Here is a 20,982-nt window from a genome sequence, read left to right as displayed (position 1 = left end):
ATTTCAGAAGTTTTGAAACATGGCCATGTGTGATGTTGGGTTTATTTGTGTGTGTGTGTGTGTGTGTGTGTGTGCTCCCTCCTGGTTGCTGGGGTATTTCGGCGGTTTCTCTGGCTTTAGTGGGGAAATAGAGGTAGCATGCTTGAAGTAGAAGTTGCCTCACCACAGATCCTTGATCAGATTCCCCTAATCCAATCCATTAGGTGGTTAAATAAGAACTGACCCTGAATCAGTGGTTAGGGCCAACTTCTGCCCACTCCCAGGGCATGATTTACAATCTCTATCTACCAAGCTCTATCTACCAAGCTCTCGCTCCACCTTAACAAGAAAATTGTTTTCAAGAAAAGTGTTTTCGAAACCAAATGAAGGGAGACATCATCCCAATTTATTTTTGTGTGTCTTGCAGTCGTGACATCCAGAGAGTCGTCATGGAGATAAAACAAGGAACGGCAGGGCCAAGGAGTTGTTCACTGTTTACTTAATGTCACCAACACATTCTATTTAACCCCTGTCTGTCTTTATACCTACTGTCTGTTATTATTATTATCATCCAGATTACCACATATACTATATACATACTGTGTATATACTAGCACATAAATATATTTTAGCATTTTGCTACTGTACACTGCAAAGTACATATGTATGAAATGTTAAATGATTTAGGAAAACCTTTACCTAGAGAATTATTACTTTGTTTGTGTATTTAAATATAATAAAAGATTGTGCACTGTGTTAGATAAACTTCCTGTTGTTTTGATTGAATGAAACCGTTAAATCCTCCCCAAGACCACATCATAGTTGCATAATATATACTTGCATCTACAGGCCTGGTTAAGTGATGCAATAAGATATGGCAAGGATGGGCCACTGTTGGGAATGTCCAACTCTGAATATTTCACATGCTAGTGACATAGGCGGAAATCCCAGGGGGGACGGGGGACACACGATTTGTCCCCCCCAATATATCACTGTAAACATAACTATGTAATTTCAATAATATTAATAATACGCAATGAAAGCACTTGTGCTGATTATAGAGACTTAATAGCGCGTTTTTAAGTTTCAAAAGATTGCGACCTCCCCCGCCCTTTGCCTCACGATGGTTTGATCCACTGCCAGTTCTTTAGCTGGCAAGGTAATAGAGAGTTCGGTTCTACTGTCCGAAAGGCACATGTACGTAACTGACGTGAGGTTAATCCAGTCAATCCATAGCACGTCCATAGCAATGTTATTTATTTATTTTATGTTGGCAGGGTTCACACACTAGCTGAATTTGCAGAGCTACCGCGCAAACTAAAGCAAACATTAACTATCAAGCTAGCTAGTACCTATTCCATTTGTGGCGTCGTCAGATGGAATCTTTGCTATCGTCAGTTTATTCCAAGATCAGCATGCAGCTGTAGTGCTTCAAAGTCCCTGTGATAAGGTTAGCGATAAACTGAACAGAACTACACTCTCTTATACCATTGTCTTAAATATATATAATGGTCTCGTTGCAAAAGATAAATTGTCGCTAGTGAACTTTTTTTATATTATTTTATTTCACCTTTATTTAACCAGGTAGCAAAGATTATAGCAAACACACAGACACGGTATTGGTGCTCGCTAGCTTTACAAATTCAGCTATTGTTGGAAGCCAGCCAATATGAAATAAACTATTAAAATTACAAAAGGTTGCAGCATGTGTTGTGTAAATGTGTGTGTGTGCAGCTAGGCCAGCCAGCCAGGTAGAAAAATGGCAGAAAAAAGTAAGAAGACGGACATCGGAGTATTTTTCAGTACACCAAAACGCATAGTAAGAACTCTAGTAGCCTAATATCTCAAAGACTAGTTGATAAAATGTTCATAAGAAAGAAGTGAAATGCTAATGGAAATGTTTCACAATGATGTCATTAGGCAGAGCAGGAATCAGATGGCACACAGACAGCAGAGCTGGGGACAGATATGCAGGGACAGACTGGCAGAGACAGGGAGTCTCAGGTAAGTTTGTTGAGTCTTTGTTTGGCAACATTATGAAAGGTTCTCAATTTTTTTGACTTGTAAAATAGGGACATAATTGGAAAATGCCATGGATACCCCCACTCTCAACTTAAACTGGTGACTAAACTAAGATTTGTTTACGGCAATGGTATTGCTGTTGTGATTAATTGTGTAGTTTTGGGTACCGGTAGTTAGGAGTACGGCAAACACCTTATTTCTTTTCTAGGAGACAGACTGTGAGTCAGTTAGGGTGGTGAAAGGGAAAGAGCCAGGGAGAGAGACTTCAGAGGACAGTGTCACAGCCACGGCAGGACCAGGTGTCAACCTTGTTGCCAGCAGCATCAGTATAGGGGACAGTGGCACAGCATTGTCCAGTTACCACAGTGATAGCACAAAACCATATCAGCCACACCCACAATTTATAGAACCGCAAACTCTTGCCAACAGAGTGTTGACGTTTCAAGAGAGATGGTTTCGCGATTTCCCCTGGCTACATTATAATCCATCAATAAAAGGAGTGTTGTGTTTTCACTGTAGCCAAGGGTTTTCAAGCCAGGCATCTTTTGGCCAAAGAGCAGATGCTGCCTTCATTAGTGCAGGATTTAGGAACTGGAGAAAAGCCATTGAAAAATTCACAGCACATCAAAACTGCCAAACCCACCGCCACTTTGTAATTGTAACAGCACACCAGCTAAATCCAATCAGTGTCCAGTTATCCAGCGCGTGGGGTAAACAGCAGGATGACGCAAGGCATTGCTTGATGAAAATTGTTAGTTCGGTGCGGCATGTAGTAAGACAGGGACAAGCCTTTAGAGGCCACACGGATGACAGTGGGAATTTATACCAGCTTTTGAAACTTAGGGCAGAAGAGGATGATCCCATTTTACTGAAGTGGTTAAGAGTACCACAATGTACACAGGCCCCAAAGCACAGAATGAAATTCTGATCATCATGGCCAATAGTCATTCGAGGCATTGCAGCTGAGATTAGGTCTCTTCCGATTGAACAATTTCCAGTAATTGTTGATGGTACTCAAGATGTCTCTGGTGCTGAAAAGGAGAATGTCTGTCTGCGTTGTGTTGACCATGACCTTGTCCCTCACAAGGAGTTTATTGGGCTATACAGGGTGTCGGAGACAACAGGCGAGGGCATTGCGAAAGTGGCAACTGATGTGTTGTTGAGGCTCAATTTGCCCATGTCTGGCTTACGTGGGCAGAGTTACGATTGTGCCTCAAACATGGCAGGAAAATACACAGGTGCACAGGCAATTGTGAGGAGGCAGCAGCCATTAGCCCTCTATGTCCATTGTGGAGCACACTGTGTAAATCTGATTACACAGGCTGGCTGCTCAGCCTCCCCACTGATCCGGAATTCCCTTTCCTGGGTCCATCAGCTAGATGTCCTCTATGGCCAGTCAGGAAAGTTTAAGAGCATGTTTGAATCAATTGCCACGTCCAAAGATACAAATCTGACCACCCTGGTCAGGGTGGACTGTGTGGAATACTGCTATTAGAGCTGTGCTAGGGCAGTATGAGCGGGTACTAAGCAGCCTAGAGGAGATGGCAAAATCTGCATCCAAGACAGCTTCAACTGCCAGTGGCTTATTCGAGCACTTCAGCAAAGCCAAGACTGTGTTGGGCCTCACACTTGCCTCTGTTGTTCTTGGAGAGCTTGAATGTCTAAACATTTCACTACAGAAGAAAACTCAGACTGTCTCTGGTATGCAGGCTGCAGTCGAGTGTGTGCGGTCATCTCTTAGGGGCAAGAGAAATGACAAAAGCTACCTTTGACTGTATGAGAAAGCAACAACATTGATTGACTCTATTGAATCCATTGAGACGCATTCAAGATGATTTGCTGGCAAAGCAGTGGATCACTATAGGGCAGAATTTTTTTAAGTGTTGGATGGTGTTGAGGTTCAGTTTGGCGACCGTTTTGACCAGGACAGTATTTTTATTTATTTCACCTTTATTTAACCAGGTCAGCTCTTTGAGAACAAGTTCTCATTTGCAACTGCGACCTGGCCAAGATAAAGCATAGCAGTGTGAACAGACAACAACACAGAGTTACACATGGAGTAAACAATAAACAAGTCAATAACATAGTAGGGGAAAAAAAAAAAAGAGAATCTATATACAATGTGTGCAAAAGGCATGAGGAGGTAGGCAATAAATAGGCCATAGGAGCGAATAATTACAATTTAGCAGATTAACACTGGGGTGATAAATCATCAGATGATCATGTGCAAAGAGAGATACTGGTGTGCAAAAGAGCAGAAAAGTAAATAAATGAAAACAGTATGGGGATGAGGTAGGTAAATTGGGTGGGCTATATACCGATGGACTATGTACAGCTGCAGCGATCGGTTAGCTGCTCAGATAGCAGATGTTTAAAGTTGTTGAGGGAGATAAAAGTCTCCAACTTCAGAGATTTTTGCAATTCGTTCCAGTCGCAGGCAGCAGAGAACTGGAAGGAAAGGCGGCCAAATGAGGTTTTGGCTTTAGGGATGATCAGTGAGATACACCTGCTGGAGCGCGTACTACGGGTGGGTGTTGCCATCGTGACCAGTGAACTGAGATAAGGCGGCGCTTTACCTAGCATAGCCTTGTAGATGACCTGGAGCCAGTGGGTCTGACGACGAACATGCAGCGAGGGCCAGCCGACTAGAGCATACAGGTCGCAGTGGTGGGTGGTATAAGGTGCTTTAGTAACAAAACGGATGGCACTGTGATAAACTGCATCCAGTTTGCTGAGTAGAGTATTGGAAGCTATTTTGTAGATGACATCGCTGAAGTCGAAGATCGGTAGGATAGTCAGTTTTACTAGGGTAAGTTTGGCGGCGTGAGTGAAGGAGGCTTTGTTGCGAAATAGAATGCAGACTTTCGATTTAATTTTGGATTGGAGATGTTTGATATGAGTCTGGAAGTAGAGTTTGCAGTCTAGCCAGACACCTAGGTACTTATAGATGTCCACATATTCTAGGTCGGAACCATCCAGAACTGTCCGGGAGGCCCGGCAGTTCTATCTTGACGGAAAGTGTTATAGTTGGGTATGGAAATCTCAGAATTTTTGGTGGCCTTCCTAAGCCAGGATTCAGACACGGCAAGGACATCAGGGTAGGCAGAGTGTGCTAAAGCAGTGAGTAAAACAATCTTCTGATGTTGACATGCATGAAACCAAGGCTTTTTTCGATCACAGAAATCAACAAATGAGGGTGCCTGGGGACATGCAGGGCCTGGGTTTACCTCCACATCACCCAAGGAACAGAGGAGTAGTAGGATGAGGGTGCGGCTAAAGGCTAACAAAACTGGTCGCCTAGAGCGTTGGGGACAAGGAATAAAAGGAGCAGATTTATGGGCGTGGTAGAATATATTCAGGGCATAATGTGCAGACAGGGGTATGGTGGGGTGCAGGTACAATGGAGGTATGCCCAGGCACTGGGTGATGATAAGAGAGGTTGTATCTCTGGACATGCTGGTTATAATGGGTGAGGTCACCACATGTGTGGGAGGTGGGACAAAGGAGGTATCAGAGGTATTAGGAGTGGAACTACAGGCTCCATTGTGAACTGAAACAATGATGACTAACCCGAACAACAGTATACAAGGCATATTGATATTTGAGAGAGACATATAGTAAGGCATAAAGTAATCGCAGGTCTTGATTGGGAGAGCTAGCTAAAACAACAGCGGATGGAGTATTCGTCGGCAGACCAGATGTGGTGGTGCGGCGGGGCGCCGTGTCGACAGAGAATCCAAGCCAGATGGCGAAAGAGGTATTGTAGAATTTTGTCTGCTAACTGGTGCTAGCTTCGTGGCGTTAGGGGATAGCTTCGGTACTGGGTGCCACGGAGGGTGCAAACGTCCTGCAAAAGTTGGAAAGAGCGCTTCTCACGGGGGAGTTGGATGATTCTCTAGATCAGTACCCAGAACTGAACATAGATTCTCTTTCAGTGCAGGTCCCTCTCTTTCACAACAAATACCCCTGTTGCAGCAGTGGAGAGGCAGCAGAGGTCCTCAGGAGGCTTCCAGTAGAGGTGCGGGGGTTGTTTGACCAAGTTGAGGTGCTGATCAGAATTTTGTTTGTGGTGCCAGTGTCTTCATGTGAGGCTGAGAGGAGTTTCAGTGCACTCCGCAGGTTAAAGACTTGGCTACGGGCTAGCATGGGCCAAGAGAGACTGAACGGCGTAGTTGTCTGTAATGTACATAAAGACAGGCTGGACAGTCTCAAGAGGGAAAATCTCTGCCAGCAATTTGTTGGATCCATTGAAACCCGCAAACATATGCTCGGTTCTTTTGTTCAGTAGTGTGTATAGCAGTGGTTCTCAACCTTTTTTGGGTACTGGAACCCCTGCATATTTTGAGGCAAGGCAGGCAACGTTTTGAGCGGTCCTCAGGGACCTCCACTCTATATTATATGTAAACTTACTGGAAACCTTGTGGTACTGACTACATTCATTACACTTTTTTATTTCACGGACCCCTTGCAATTAGTCCATGGACCCCTGTTTGAGAACCCCTGGTGTAATTGATATTTGTTCTTTTGTTTAGTAGTTTTCAGTACACTTACAAATGATTTATTTCATGTTATTTTATTTAAAATGGCCTACTTTGTGCAGCATACTTGTCCATAGCTGCTGTTTGAAGAGTTGAGACACTGACTGAGTTGAGACACTGACTGAGTTGAGACACTGACTGAGTTGAGACACTGACTGAGTTGAGACACTGACTGAGTTGAGACACTGACTGAAGGATATTTTGGTTGATTTATTTGGGTTTTTCATTGAAGTAGTTATTTTGCTTTTAGAACTGTACTTATTTTAAGCTTTTTGTTCTTGTAAAGATATTGTAGTAGACTCAATCCAGGTGCACATATTTAATGACTAAATAAATGTATCAGAAAAAGTCAAATTAAAAGGTCAATTCAATACGGAGACCAACTTTGTGATGGTTCTCAATGGAGATTCTTTTAGATGTGATCACACCATGTTCATTGTATTTATGAAAACTACACCCATACAGTGTACAGTACCATTGTCACCTACTGACCTTTCTTGATATTGCTGGTTGTAAGTCCAAATACCTGCATACATACCGGACTGGTAAGGAGCACTGCTATAACTATTATTAGTAGTAGAGTTTAATGATTTAAACATTTGAACATGTTGGGAAAACCCTTCAGTTAACTACTGTACCTATCAATTATCCAGTTGTAGGAATTATGGTTCCTCAATATACATTTAACATATAACAACGTATGCTATGTGTTACAGCACTACTTTTGGTGTCCCCCTCAGGAATTGCTCTTGAGAAAATGTAACGTAATTGTCCCCTCCAAGGTTGATATCAGATTTTCGCCCCTGGCTAGTGCATAACGCTGACTCAAAACTCCAGTCTCCCTTTCTATGAGGAACTGTTAAATGATGTAGAACACGCATGCCCCGCCCACTTGAGGATCTCTTTCAGCCATCTATTTCCTGTGATTGAAGGGTGCAAAATCTACTTGTCACTTAAATCTCGCTGGATTGATTACTTTCATTTGACTCCTGCGGCTCTTTCATACTCTTTCTTGTGCCTCTCGTTTCCCCCCGTTAACATTACAAGCGCGGAAATGTTTATAATGACCTGTCAAAGACACTAATGGCTGAAATGGGCTCAATTGAATATTATTGTATTTCCGTTGAATCTATAAGAACTCTAAACTTCGTTGGGGATTTAATGAACCCTCTCGACACTTACATCACAAGAAAGAGAAGGGAAATGTATTTTGATGGGTTTTTAATTTCACAAAAAATAAACAAAGTAATAATTTAAAACAGTTGACATTTTTACAAATTAGATGCGCTAAAATGAAAACAACCCTCCCGAAAATGAATACTCGGATTATAGTGATATTATGTTTGATCTCGCAAACAATGTAAAGTACTGTATGTTTAGATAGATGTAATCTAGAACCAAGCATGTTGATTTTTAATCCAAGGGTGCTATTGACACTAGTGGCTTCCCTTACCAATTGAACATAGCCACTGCCCTAGCCTGAAGCTGGGTTGTTTCGGAAGCCTACAGTCAGTCCACATTCGAAGTTCCCAAACAGCAAAAACATTCAATGAGATCCAGGGATATGGTGCAACAAAAAAGGTTTATTCTTCTTAAATCTAACATAAAAAAATTATTATCCAATCAACTTAAAGCCTAGATTACTTGACATGAAAAATACATAATATGGCCTGTTTGTATGCATGCATGTATGGCCAAAAGACTATACTGCTCCCGGGTCTAGCTAGGACACGCCCCATCAAAGTCCCAACTTCCTGCCTTTATCTTATCACTAAAACACTTACCACAGTACAATGAGTGGGCAAGAGGGGGAGACAAAAACAACATTTTGCTAATAACAAAGGAATATATCTCAATCAGGTAAATATATAAATCATAAAGGTGCGTACCTAATATTTCATCATATTTTAAATATTTACACACGTACATGGAGCTCTGTATGCTCTGTATACAAATATGTTGAAATTGTCTCAAACGGACACACTTGTTGAATTATGAAAGAGAACATGACAACAACAGTAATTAATGAGGCATTTAGACAGCACAGGAGAGTGCTGGTAGGTTAGACGGAGCAGGTGAGTGCTGGTAGGTTAGACGGAGCAGGAGAGTGCTGGTAGGTTAGACGAAGCAGGAGAGTGCTGGTAGGTTAGACGGAGCAGGTGAGTGCTGGTAGGTTAGATGGAGCAGGTGAGTGCTGGTAGGTTAGACGGAGCAGGTGAGTGCTGGTAGGTTAGATGGAGCAGGAGAGTGCTGGTAGGTTAGATGGAGCAGGAGAGTGCTGGTAGGTTAGACGGAGCAGGAGAGTGCTGGTAGGTTGACGGAGCAGGTGAGTGCTGGTAGGTTGACGGAGCAGGAGAGTGCTGGTAGGTTAGACGGAGAAGGTGAGTGCTGGTAGGTTACGCGGAGCAGGTGAGTGCTGGTAGGTTAGGCGGAACAGGTGAGTGCTGGTAGGTTAGGCGGAGCAGGAGAGTGCTGGTAGGTTAGACGGAGCAGGTGAGTGCTGGTAGGTTAGACGGAGCAGGTGAGTGCTGGTAGGTTAGACGGAGCAGGAGAGTGCTGGTAGGTTAGACGGAGCAGGTGAGTGCTGGTAGGTTAGACGGAGCAGGAGAGTGCTGGTAGGTTAGACGGAGCAGGAGAGTGCTGGTAGGTTAGACGGAGCAGGAGAGTGCTGGTAGGTTAGACGGAGCAGGTGAGTGCTGGTAGGTTAGACGGAGCAGGTGAGTGCTGGTAGGTTAGACGGAGCAGGAGAGTGCTGGTAGGTTAGACGGAGCAGGAGAGTGCTGGTAGGTTATACGGAGCAGGTGAGTGCTGGTAGGTTAGACGGAGCAGGTGAGTGCTGGTAGGTTAGACGGAGCAGGTGAGTGCTGGTAGGTTAGACGGAGCAGGAGAGTGCTGGTAGGTTAGACGGAGCAGGTGAGTGCTGATAGGTTAGACGGAGCAGGAGTGCTGGTAGGTTAGACGGAGCAGGTGAGTGCTGGTAGGTTAGACGGAGCAGGTGAGTGCTGGTAGGTTAGACGGAGCAGGTGAGTGCTGATAGGTTATACGGAGCAGGTGAGTGCTGGTAGGTTAGACGGAGCAGGTGAGTGCTGGTAGGTTAGACGGAGCAGGAGAGTGCTGGTAGGTTAGACGGAGCAGGTGAGTGCTGGTAGGTTAGACGGAGCAGGTGAGTGCTGGTAGGTTAGACGGAGCAGGTGAGTGCTGGTAGGTTGACGGAGCAGGAGAGTGCTGGTAGGTTGACGGAGCAGGAGAGTGCTGGTAGGTTAGACGGAGCAGGAGAGTGCTGGTAGGTTAGACGGAGCAGGAGAGTGCTGGTAGGTTAGACGGAGCAGGTGAGTGCTGGTAGGTTAGACGGAGCAGGAGAGTGCTGGTAGGTTGACGGAGCAGGTGAGTGCTGGTAGGTTAGACGGAGCAGGTGAGTGCTGGTAGGTTAGACGGAGCAGGAGAGTGCTGGTAGGTTGACGGAGCAGGAGAGTGCTGGTAGGTTAGATATCTCTACTATGCTATGCTGACGTGTCCACTCACACGATAGCTGAACATGCACATTTAATGCACACTAATTCTCTACTCAAGTGCTTCTTCATGCCATATACTCAGCACTTCCCATGCTCTAGTCCAGGCCCCTGCTCTTACCTCAAGCCACAGTGACTTGCCATGGTATTTGAACATGGAAAATAAAATGCAAACATGACAAGAGTGCAGAACTAGGACCGTACAATCAAGTTTTTTATTCAATTAGCAGACACTCTTATCCAGAGCGACTTAACAGGAGCAATTATGGTTAAGTGCCTTGCTCAAGGACACATCAACAGATTTTTCACCTAGTCGGCTCGGAGATTCAAACCAGCGACCTTTCGGGTACTGGCCCAACACTCTTAACCGTTAGGCCAGCGAACGCCCTGATAGTGTATTTAGCAGAGTAGATAGTGATGAAAAGTCAAATGTCTATTCAGTTTGCCTTTCTGTAATGAAGCTTGTTAGTGATATCACTAATACAGTAAGTGATATCATAAACAGTGAGCTGACCCCGACTCTGGACTGTATTCACGTTACACAGTCCTCCTCTCTGAACCAACGTAGGATGACCCAGTCCCACCCTTCTCCCTCTCTGTGTATATCTGTGAGAATAAACATGATGGCTGTCTGACGGAGTGAGTCCCATGAACCACCACAATGCTGAAACAAACTCTGCTTAGCTGCTCCACAGCTCTGTAAATATTTGTCCTTGCTGTCACATAAAGAGATTCCTCTTCCCTTTACATACTGTATCTGCACCGCTATATTTATCTACTTTTTCCACCCTTCAATCGTTGTCGAATGACTTTGCCTAAGTCGGCATTTCTCTACATTCCTGTTTTAACTCTCACCTCTATGGGTTGAGGGAGTAGCTGAGGTACATATGTTTGTCAGAGCTACTTGAAAGGACTGGACAGTTCTGATATTAAGATGAATTATGTGGAATTGGATTATGGTGACACGATCAGGACACGTCTGGCTTGGCTGGAGATAGATAAGCCCCGGAATCCCTGAAGTTCCCATAGTCTGGAGAGAGACAGTGAGACAGAGAGAGAGAGGGAGGGGGGAGAGAGAAGTGAGGGAAAGAAAGCAGAGAGAGGGGGACAGTTCTCTGCCATGGGAAGCTCTCTCTCACACACACTGAGCTGTTGCAGGGTCACACTGATATGAGCATGCAGAAGTGGAATACTTAACGCTGATGTCGTGTCATCATTCTCATGGAAACTTCCATTTCCTATCAGGGACTATCACACTGGAAGGCCTTCTAGTTCAAGAGCAGTTCAATCACATCCAGTTAGTCTCTAATCTTTTGAAATGTCCCATTTGTGGCCTGTAGCCACTCACATACAGAACAGTCACACAGGCACTACCTCTCTTTCACGCACACACATAATCTCACCCACTCAAAAGCTAACCTTAAGGACAGCAATCTCACAAACAGGAGATCATTAACAGATTATGATGGGTTTGCAGGGTGTCTACCTGATGAGGGCATTATGTTTGCTCACAGATGCCATACCACTCAACATGGATCCTCTCTCACTGAATCTGTTAAGACTGGTTCAGCAAGAGGTAAGGCAAATGTTTGCCTTTTGGATATGGAAACTGACCTTAACCTGACAGAACAATATGTATATCATATGTATCTAGGCAGGATGTGGGTTGGAAGTCATGGCATTGAATAGCACCCTGTTCTTATCACTAGAAAGTGAGGGACCCCTGTCCAAAAACAATCCTAGCCCCTAACCATTTGTGTAGGTCAGACAAGATTGGATAAGCAATATGCTGGTAGCTCCACTTTTGCCATATGCTTACACCTACCCAATCATTTCAGATGTACAGTACACATGTGCCTGGGTCTAAAAGGAGGGGGGCCAGAGGCTGTTTATGGCCGGAGCCTGAATGCTATGGATATAGCCCTGCTGCCTGCCTGTTGATAGGATGGTGCCATAAGTATCTGCACGTTCACAGTCTGACATACTCCACTTACTTATCTATCGACTGGGTGTCACTCTGAGTAATCCATGAGGCAATAAACTAAACACTGAAACCACACAATGGAAATAAATATACTTGATGCCACATGATTTCAATAGAAAGTTTACTTTTTTTTCTTAGGGTAACATTGTCAAGTCACATTGTCATTGGTTTGGAACAGAGTATATATACATTGATACAAGTTCTGGACTATATTTGTGCTAATTAACGAAATACACACAAAAGTAAACTAAGGCAATGCCAGAGAAACACTCACCACCAGCAGGCTAGAGTCCCAGTAGATGGCATGCCAGGTCTATAGGGCGGCAGCTCCATAGTAGATCTAATGTAAAGGCCTCTGACTGTATAGCCTGGAGATAGTGTACTACATACAGTAGTACTCAGAAAGACCACAGGGAGGGCAGTAATGCTGAAGCAAATAATTATTCCCACATAACAGGTGTCAGATAGCACGAGATGTTGCATTTGTAAAGTGTGTCTGGACAGGGCCTTTCCCGCGGCGGCAGTAGAGAAGTCTCCCCAAAACCAGGTTAGCCGCTGTCACACGCACAGTGGAATTGGGATAGGCGCAATGTACGTTAGTCAGTGGCTAACCTGATTTCAGATTCATAAAATAAATCCTACCAAATGATAACTGAGGGGGAAACAAATATGGTATGTATTATACAGTAACAACACAATAATAGCATAACAACAATGATAATAATCATCATCTTATTTGATATCAACATGGCATGCAAATATAGGCTAAAATCCATTGTGGCTATAGGAATTGTTTTACAGCGCAAGTTGCCTAAATAGTGTGCATCCAAATACTGAAAATAACTTTGGGATTCGAAACTATGTGCAATCTCAGTTGGTTTGGGAGGCTCCTTCTTGACATATTCATCAACATTTTCGATACATTTCGGTTGTAAAATATTTAGCATGGTTCTCATTTAATCCTATCAGTCAAATTACAATATGATCAACAACAAGGGAAGTAATTCTATAACATAGGCCTAACACATCATCAAATTCAACGATGCATCGAGCTATTTCAAAAACATTTTGAAAATATTCTCAGGAAATTATTACAACATTTCACCAGATAAAGATACAGAAGTCTACTCACCAATCTCCCACATTTTCCTTTTGAATAGATAATGTGTAAGAGAAAATAACTCCCAATAGCTCTGACGAGTGCCACACGTTCATACATTCAAACACTGTAACTGTTTTCTCAAAAATAGGTTAAATATTTCATTAAAGTTAGGTGCATTTAAAGAATAGCAGTTTAGGCCACACTAACCCAGAAGTTCAGTTCTCTTGCGCTACCCCAAAACGACCCATTCCCCTGCATCTCTGCAACCTGACCTGCATATGCAAAGCATACAGATATTGGCGTCTTGTAAAGCGTGTGGACACTATTCCTACTGTACAGCCCGCCCAATAAAGACAACCATCGAATTACAGCGTCCAATTTGTGTACTTAACACCACCAATGGGTTTAGTGGATTTCCTTGAGTTATAGTTGGGGTGCGGCACGTTCGTTTCTGCACGTCTCAGGCTATATTAGGAATAAACCATTTTCGCGTCATCAATTTCCTGCCATCGGCAATATTAATCAGAAATGCGGTTACGACAAGATTCCCCCCGTCTAAATCGGGCAAACTGTAATGCAACATTGGTCATTGGAGTCAAGGGGCGTGCATTTAACCCGTTTTGAGAAAAAGCGCTCTACCCGTACTACTGAAAGTGGTTGAACTCTGCTCGCTTGTGTACAGTGTTGCCATGAGGCGAGTGTGGTTGTGCACGTACCAAGGATGCTGCTTCTTTACAGTAGTGGAAATCAGAGCGAGAGAGCGCGAATGGCACAGACTGTATGATCTGGACTAATGGGGTCGTGCAATCATACAGTATTCAAGGCGCATTACCGATTATCTTAAATTATTTAGATGTCCTGCAAGATGCAAACTTCAATGTTGGATACAATTGCCTAACACTCATGATCATTATTTTATACACGTTTAACACATTTTAAACAAATACAAAAACATTTTGCTGAGAAATAATCTATAATTAAACTGCCTTCGAGTGCGAACGTCGTACTATTCCTGTTGGCAATTCTTCATAACCATTTCCCCCCCATTTTAGTTTGCATATTCCCACGTTTCCTCTAACTACTGAAATGTGGTATGTTCAGGTTCAACAACATTACCAAGTAACCTTTTTGAACCGGAACAGGTCGATCAACAGTTTAGCAAAGCAATAGAATCGTGTCTGGTCAGAAAATGCCAGACCATACCATTTATTTGATTGGATACAATCGGATACAGTGGGGACAAATTCTACCACATACAAAACAATAAAGCATACATTTCTTACACTATATTATGTAACAGGTTCACAGAGGTACTGTATTTCATTTCAATATCAATGTCACGTTCCTGACCTGTTGTCTGTTATTTTTGTATGTGTTTAGTTGGTCAGGGCGTGAGTTGGGGTTGGCATTCTATGTTTTGTGTTTCTATGTTTAGGTCATTGGTAATTAGCCTTATATGGTTCTCAATCAGAGACAGGTGTTTGACGTTTCCTCTGATTGGGAACCATATAAAGGTAGGGTGTTCACAATGTTTGTTTGTGGTTGTCTGTCTGTCTGTCTGTCTGTCTGTCTGTCTGTCTGTCTGTCTGTCTGTCTGTCTGTCTGTCTGTCTGTCTGTCTCTGTCTGTGTTTGTTTGTTTGTTTGTTCGTACCACACGGGACTGTAGCGTTTTTGTTTGTAGTCTATACCTGTTCGTGCGTTCTTCGTGTTATTTGTAAGTTCTCTAGTTCAGGTCTGTCTTTGTTCGTTTTGTTATTTTGTAATTATTCCAAGCGTTGTTTCGTGTTCGTCTTCGTCGTTTAATAAATTCATTATGTTTTCTAAACCCGCTGATCCCTACTCCTCCTCTTCGGACGAAGAGGAGGAGAACAAGCGTTACAATCAACCAGCATAGAGCAGGAAAGCCACATAGTATGTAGGCCAATGCCTATTATCAGTGGAATAATCAGGGCAGGATTACAAATGGACAGGGCAAGTGCCCTAAGCTCCCATAGTATGCACAATTTTCTCTCAGCCTCATGGCAAAATGTGTAGAATAGCAGAAAATGTGCTATAAAACTGCACATTTTTCTCTCTGTCCCCATGGCCAAATGTGTAGAATTGCAGGAAATTAACTCACAGCCTCATGACAAAATGTGTAGAATAGCATTATAAAACTACACATTTTTCTCTCTGCCCCATGGTAACAGGTGTTGAAATGCAGGAAGATAGCAGTTTTCCCAAAACAATCTGCCCCCCCCCCCCAATAAAAGCGCAAATAAAACTTTTTCTCTATGTCCCATGTGTAGAAAAATGTGTAGAAATGCAGGAAATTAACTTTTAAACTGCAAAATTAGCTCACAGCTTCATGACAAAATGTGTAGAATAGCATTATAAAACTGCACATTTTTCTCTCTGCCCCGTGGCAAAAGGTTTTGAAATGCAGGAAGTTAGGGACAGATTGCAATTTATAGGGAGGAAGGGTGGTCCGATATAGGGGAGGGTTGTGTTTTTTTGTTGGGCACAGGAGGGCAGTGCATTTCCCCCCCTGGTTTACATTTGCTAGTTGCATGTTTTACTATGTAATTTTTCGTTTTACTATGTAACAACGATAGACAGCTGTCCCTGATTGAGAATCCTACCCGGCCAAAACATAGAAATACAAATAATAGAACATAGAATACCCACCCCAACTCACACCCTGACCAAACCAAAATAGAGACATAAAAAGGATCTCTAAGGTCAGGGTGTGACATGCGCCTCCCCTATATCAAGGGGTTTTGCTACTTCTCTTATGCACTATGCTTCTCCATGTGTTAACTTTTATTATAAACTGGGTGGTTTGGTCCCTGAATGCTGAATGGCTGAAAGGTGTGGTATATGAGACCGTATACCATGGGTATGACAAAAAAATATATATTTTTCTGCTCTAATTATGTTGGTAACCAGTTTATAATGGCAATAAGGCACCTCTGGGGTTTGTTGTATATTGCAAATATACCACGGCTAAGGGCTGTATCCAGGCAATCAGTGCTGTGTCGTGCCTATGAACAGACCTTAGCCATGGTATATTGGCCATATACTGTACCACACCCCCCGGGCCTTATTGCTTTACTATACCTCAGGTCGGTATAATCTACCAGTCCAGTGGTCCATCCTGCCTTTTATCCACCATTCATATTGACAATAGTGCTAGGTGGATCTTTTGTCCATATTTGCAATAGGCTAACTAGCAATCATACCACACATAAAAGCATTCAAAGCTACATGAATCTTCAGTACGAATCAACAAGAACAAATAGGAATAGCTGATAGGCAGCGGAGATGCCACGTTCATCATTGCGCATGAAAGAACAGTGAAGACATGATGCACAGCTCAAAAAGCTCCCCTATTGATCTAGTTTAGGAACAATAACATTATTCTACCTAGACTAGCCTACAACACCACAATGCAATGAATAATTTATTATTGTTTTCAAGCGAGTGCTGCAGTGAAAATGTCATTTGAATAATGGTGCAAAAGCCCTGTGATTTGAATGTTTCATTCAAAAGTGTCTATCTCTCTGGGGCTAGGCCTAAGCTTGTGTTCGTTTATATAGGCTATATCCATTTTTTAAAATGTTAATATCATACAGTGGACACCTAAGCCTATAGGCCTATGAATGCAATGACCTGATGTATTTAGTGCTCAGATCTTGAGGTGGGCAATTATTTTTTAAGGAAAGTAGTCTAAAAAACTATATACAAAAATGGCTATAACGTTTTGCATATGCTACACATTTAAACCCAAGGAATAATGTTTTTGTAATTTGTTATAGGCAGTCTTTAAGGTCTAGTAAATGTGGCTCATTTGGCCAATATCCTTCCTTTATTGATAAGTCGGATCTTAAAGGCATACATTTCTCAAATATCTGGTAAATTCAAATCTTCATGGTCACGTTGTCTTTTTTTTTCCTAAAGGAAACTCTGAAATGTGCATATTGTTTTTATATAGATTTGATCATATTCACATGAAAATCAGTCACCAATTGGATGAAAACCGAGCTATAGACACCCTAAAGACTGGCAAGTGTGCTACTCTAGTGTTACGTTGATTACGCCTGCACATCATGGTTCACCAACAGCCTCAAACATCTAAGAACAAGCTACAGACCAGTCAAACAAGCTTGAAAGATTTGTACTTCAACTCCCCCCTCATACTCATTTGGAGGTTGAGCATTTTCTTTTTTTTATGGAATATCTACATCGGCGTACAGAGGCCTATTATCAGCAACCAACACTCCTGTGTTCCAATGGCACGTTGTGTTAGCTAATCCAAGTTTATAATTTTAAAAGGCTAATTGAGTATTAGAAAACCATTTTCCAATTATGTTAGCACGGCTGAAAACTGTTGTTCTGATTAAAAAAGCAATAAAACTTGCGTCCTTTAGACTAGTTGAGTATCTGGCGCATCAGCATTTGTGGATTCGATTACAGGCTCAAAATGGCCAGAAACAAAGACCTTTCTTCAGAAACTTGTCAGTCCATTCTTGTTCTGAGAAATGATGGATATTCCATGCGAGAAATTGCGAAGAAACTGAAGATCTCGTACAACACTGTGTACTAATCCCTTCACAGAACAGCGCAAACTGGCTCTAACCAGAATAGAAAGAGGAGTGGGAGGCCCCGGTGCACAACTGAACAAGAGGACAAGTACATTAGAGTGTCTAGTTTGAGAAACAGACGCCTCACAAGTACTCAACTAGCAGCTTCATTAAATAGTACCCGCAAACACCTGCCTTAATGTCAACATTGAAGAGGTGACTCCGGGATGCTAGCGTTCAAGGCATAGTTGCAAAGAAAAAGCCATATCTCAGACTGGCCAATAAAAATAAAAGATTAAGATGGGAAAAAGAACACAGACACTGAACAGAGGTGCTCTGCCATTCACAAAATTTCTGAATTCTCAAAATATCACTACTAATAAGAGTACTGCAATTGTTTTTTACATTATATAGTACTACAAGTACCAGAGCCCTGCCTAACCTAAGTACAGCGGGTCCCTAATGTAAACTGGATCTCTTTCCTCAATTGGAAAAGCCTAGACTGTCCCACTTTAGCTTCTACATGCTGTTCTACTTTAGCTAGCTAGGGTTGGTAAAGTGGGACAACAACAAAAATGACTAAATTACAAAATTCAAACATAATATTGGCAACTTTTTTTGATGCACCAGTACACAGTATGCACATTTACACCACAAATTTGCACAATGCATTATGAAAGTTTTATAACCTTAACATAAAATAAAATAAATAGCTATGTGACTGATCATACCGTGTGCTTCTCAGCTTCCTGTTTGAAGCTTGCTCTGCCACCCTCTATAACACCAATCATTAACTAGATTGAGCCGCTTGGACGATTTTTCTTTGAGCGGATGGTCTGGGGGCCGGAAGGTGAGACTGCAAATTGACCTCTATTATGCATGGGAATACTTGGGAACAGATTTCTTAAATTAAAATCACTTGGAGTGTCACGAATACCACCGAAGGTGGCTCCCCTTCCTTTCGGGTGGCGCTCGGCGGTCGTCGACGCCGGTCTACTAGCTGCCACCGATCCCTTTTTCCTTTTCGTTTGTTTTTGTCTAATTGTTTTCACCTGTTCCTTGTTGGGGTTTTGGGATGGGTGTTATTTAAGTTCGTTTAGCCCGCTGGTGTTTGTGTGGGCTTGTTGTTATTTTGACGTATCTGGTGTTTGTGTTCTTTTGGGTTTTCGCTGTCCGGTATTTTTGTAACTATGGTTTTGGGTTTGTTGCACCTGTCTTTTGGGCTTCACCCTTGTTTGTAACTGGTTACTTTACGAAAGGACATTAAAGCCTTTTTCCCGTCAGCCTTCTGCTCTCTGCGTCTGACTCCACACCCATCACTCTCCAGGCGTTACATGGAGCTGATTTCCTGGTGTTTTTACAGTCTATTATGTCCAGCATTGAAAAATATATACACTGCTCAAAAAAATAAAGGGAACACTTAAACAACACAATGTAACTCCAAGTCAATCACACTTCTGTGAAATCAAACTGTCCACTTAGGAAGCAACACTGATTGACAATAAATTTCACATGCTGTTGTGCAAATGGAATAGACAAAAGGTGGAAATTATAGGCAATTAGCAAGACACCCCCAAAAAAGGAGTGATTCTGCAGGTGGTGACCACAGACCACTTCTCAGTTCCTATGCTTCCTGGCTGATGTTTTGGTCACTTTTGAATGCTGGCGGTGCTCTCACTCTAGTGGTAGCATGAGACGGAGTCTACAACCCACACAAGTGGCTCAGGTAGTGCAGTTCATCCAGGATGTCACATCAATGCGAGCTGTGGCAAAAAGGTTTGCCATCCTGGATGAACTGCACTACCTGAGCCACTTGTGTGGGTTGTAGACTCCGTCTCATGCTACCACTAGAGTGAGAGCACCGCCAGCATTCAAAAGTGACCAAAACATCAGCCAGGAAGCATAGGAACTGAGAAGTGGTCTGTGGTCACCACCTGCAGAATCACTCCTTTTTTGGGGGTGTCTTGCTAATTGCCTATAATTTCCACCTTTTGTCTATTCCATTTGCACAACAGCATGTGAAATTTATTGTCAATCAGTGTTGCTTCCTAAGTGGACAGTTTGATTTCACAGAAGTGTGATTGACTTGGAGTTACATTGTGTTGTTTAAGTGTTCCCTTTATTTTTTTGAGCAGTGTATATTTGCATCTATTTTTTGGGGGGCCAAATTCGGCCCACGGGCCGCCAGTTGGTGAACCCTGCTCTATAATGTCATGTGATCACACATCATGTGGTTTCTCTGCAAGGGCTTAGTAAACAATATTTTTGATTTTCTCTTGTCAGACCAAGAAATAGACGTGTCAGGATTAAGCTGTCCCAGTTTATGACTTCCCACTCTTTCTGAATTCACCCTATGCCTATTTAAGGATCTGTTTGAAATATCAAAACGTGGAGAAAGCAATGGGATAAGTTAAATCTATGAAAATCAAGAGAAGTGGACTTCTGTTAATCAGAAGAAACGTGTGATGGATCTCAAGTCAACTGATGGATATGTGTCATGCTTTGATCTACTGTATGAAGCAGGGCACCTGTTAAAGCAAACAGGTGCCCTGGTCTCATAGACTCGATGTAACATAGTGAATGTAAACAAAAAGAGGTTGGTTGGTCGGGGTGGACGGGAGTCATTTCTGGAGTAGCGTAAGAATTCAACAATGCTCTACTGAAGAAGATTCATGGAGTGGTCGATGCACGTAGAATGAATCGCATGGTCAATTAATCAATCATTCAAATGTATTTATCAAGCCATTTTTACATCAGCTGATGTAAGGAAAACCACCCTAGGAAGAAACTTAGAGAGGAATCAGGCTCTGAGGGGTGGCCAGTCCTCTTCTGGCTGTGCCTGGTTGAGATTATAACATTACATTGCCAAGATGTTGAAATGTTCATAGAAGACCAGCAGGGTCAAATAATAATAATAATCACAGTGGTTGTAGAAGATGCAATAGGTCAGCACCTCAGGAGTAAATGTCAGTCATTCAAAGCTGGAGACAGCAAGTACGGTAGAGGAAGAGAGTAGAGGAAGAGAGTCGAAAACAGCAGGTCCGGGACAAGGTAGCACGTCCAATGGTAAATGGCAGGAAGGAGAAGTTGGTCTGTTCTTGTGTTTTTTGATGAGCTTCTCCCTTTCCGAGTGCAGCTGGGATATGTGAACTACTCTGTCAGAGCGTTTATTCCCAGACCATTGCAATGTACCCACTATAAAATGTAGCAGAGTCTATGACTAGGGTGGCTGGAGTCTTTGACAATTTTTAGGGCCTTCCTCTGACACCGCCTGGTATAGAGGTG

At 42.8% G+C, this 20,982-nt stretch overlaps 1 protein-coding gene and 1 long non-coding RNA gene across 5 annotated transcripts in view; one reads left to right on the top strand and one right to left on the bottom strand.

Moving 5' to 3' along the window:
* The window catches only part of LOC129862190 (ras association domain-containing protein 8-like), a 62,658-nt gene extending 61,914 nt beyond the window's left edge, over positions 1 to 744 (top strand). For all 4 annotated transcript variants that reach the window (XM_055933602.1, XM_055933601.1, XM_055933603.1 and 1 more), the window contains one exon: positions 407 to 744. In XM_055933602.1, the coding sequence (XP_055789577.1) occupies positions 407 to 438 (32 nt within the window). In that variant the 3' untranslated portion in view covers positions 439 to 744. The remainder of the gene's footprint in view (positions 1 to 406) is intronic.
* Positions 745 to 7,745: 7,001 nt separating this feature from the next.
* LOC129862191 (uncharacterized) lies at positions 7,746 to 13,569 on the bottom strand. Its single transcript, XR_008760735.1, has 2 exons — positions 12,307 to 13,569; positions 7,746 to 11,078 (listed from the first exon to the last, which is right to left on the bottom strand). It is a non-coding gene; the product is annotated as an uncharacterized LOC129862191 (long non-coding RNA).
* Between the last annotated feature and the right edge of the window lie 7,413 nt (positions 13,570 to 20,982).

This window comes from Salvelinus fontinalis, chromosome 9 (assembly GCF_029448725.1).
Source record: "Salvelinus fontinalis isolate EN_2023a chromosome 9, ASM2944872v1, whole genome shotgun sequence".
NCBI classification, from domain to species: domain Eukaryota; kingdom Metazoa; phylum Chordata; class Actinopteri; order Salmoniformes; family Salmonidae; genus Salvelinus; species Salvelinus fontinalis.
The sequence above is the reverse complement of the archived record's forward strand: the minus strand, read 5'-3'. Positions and strand labels throughout refer to the sequence as shown.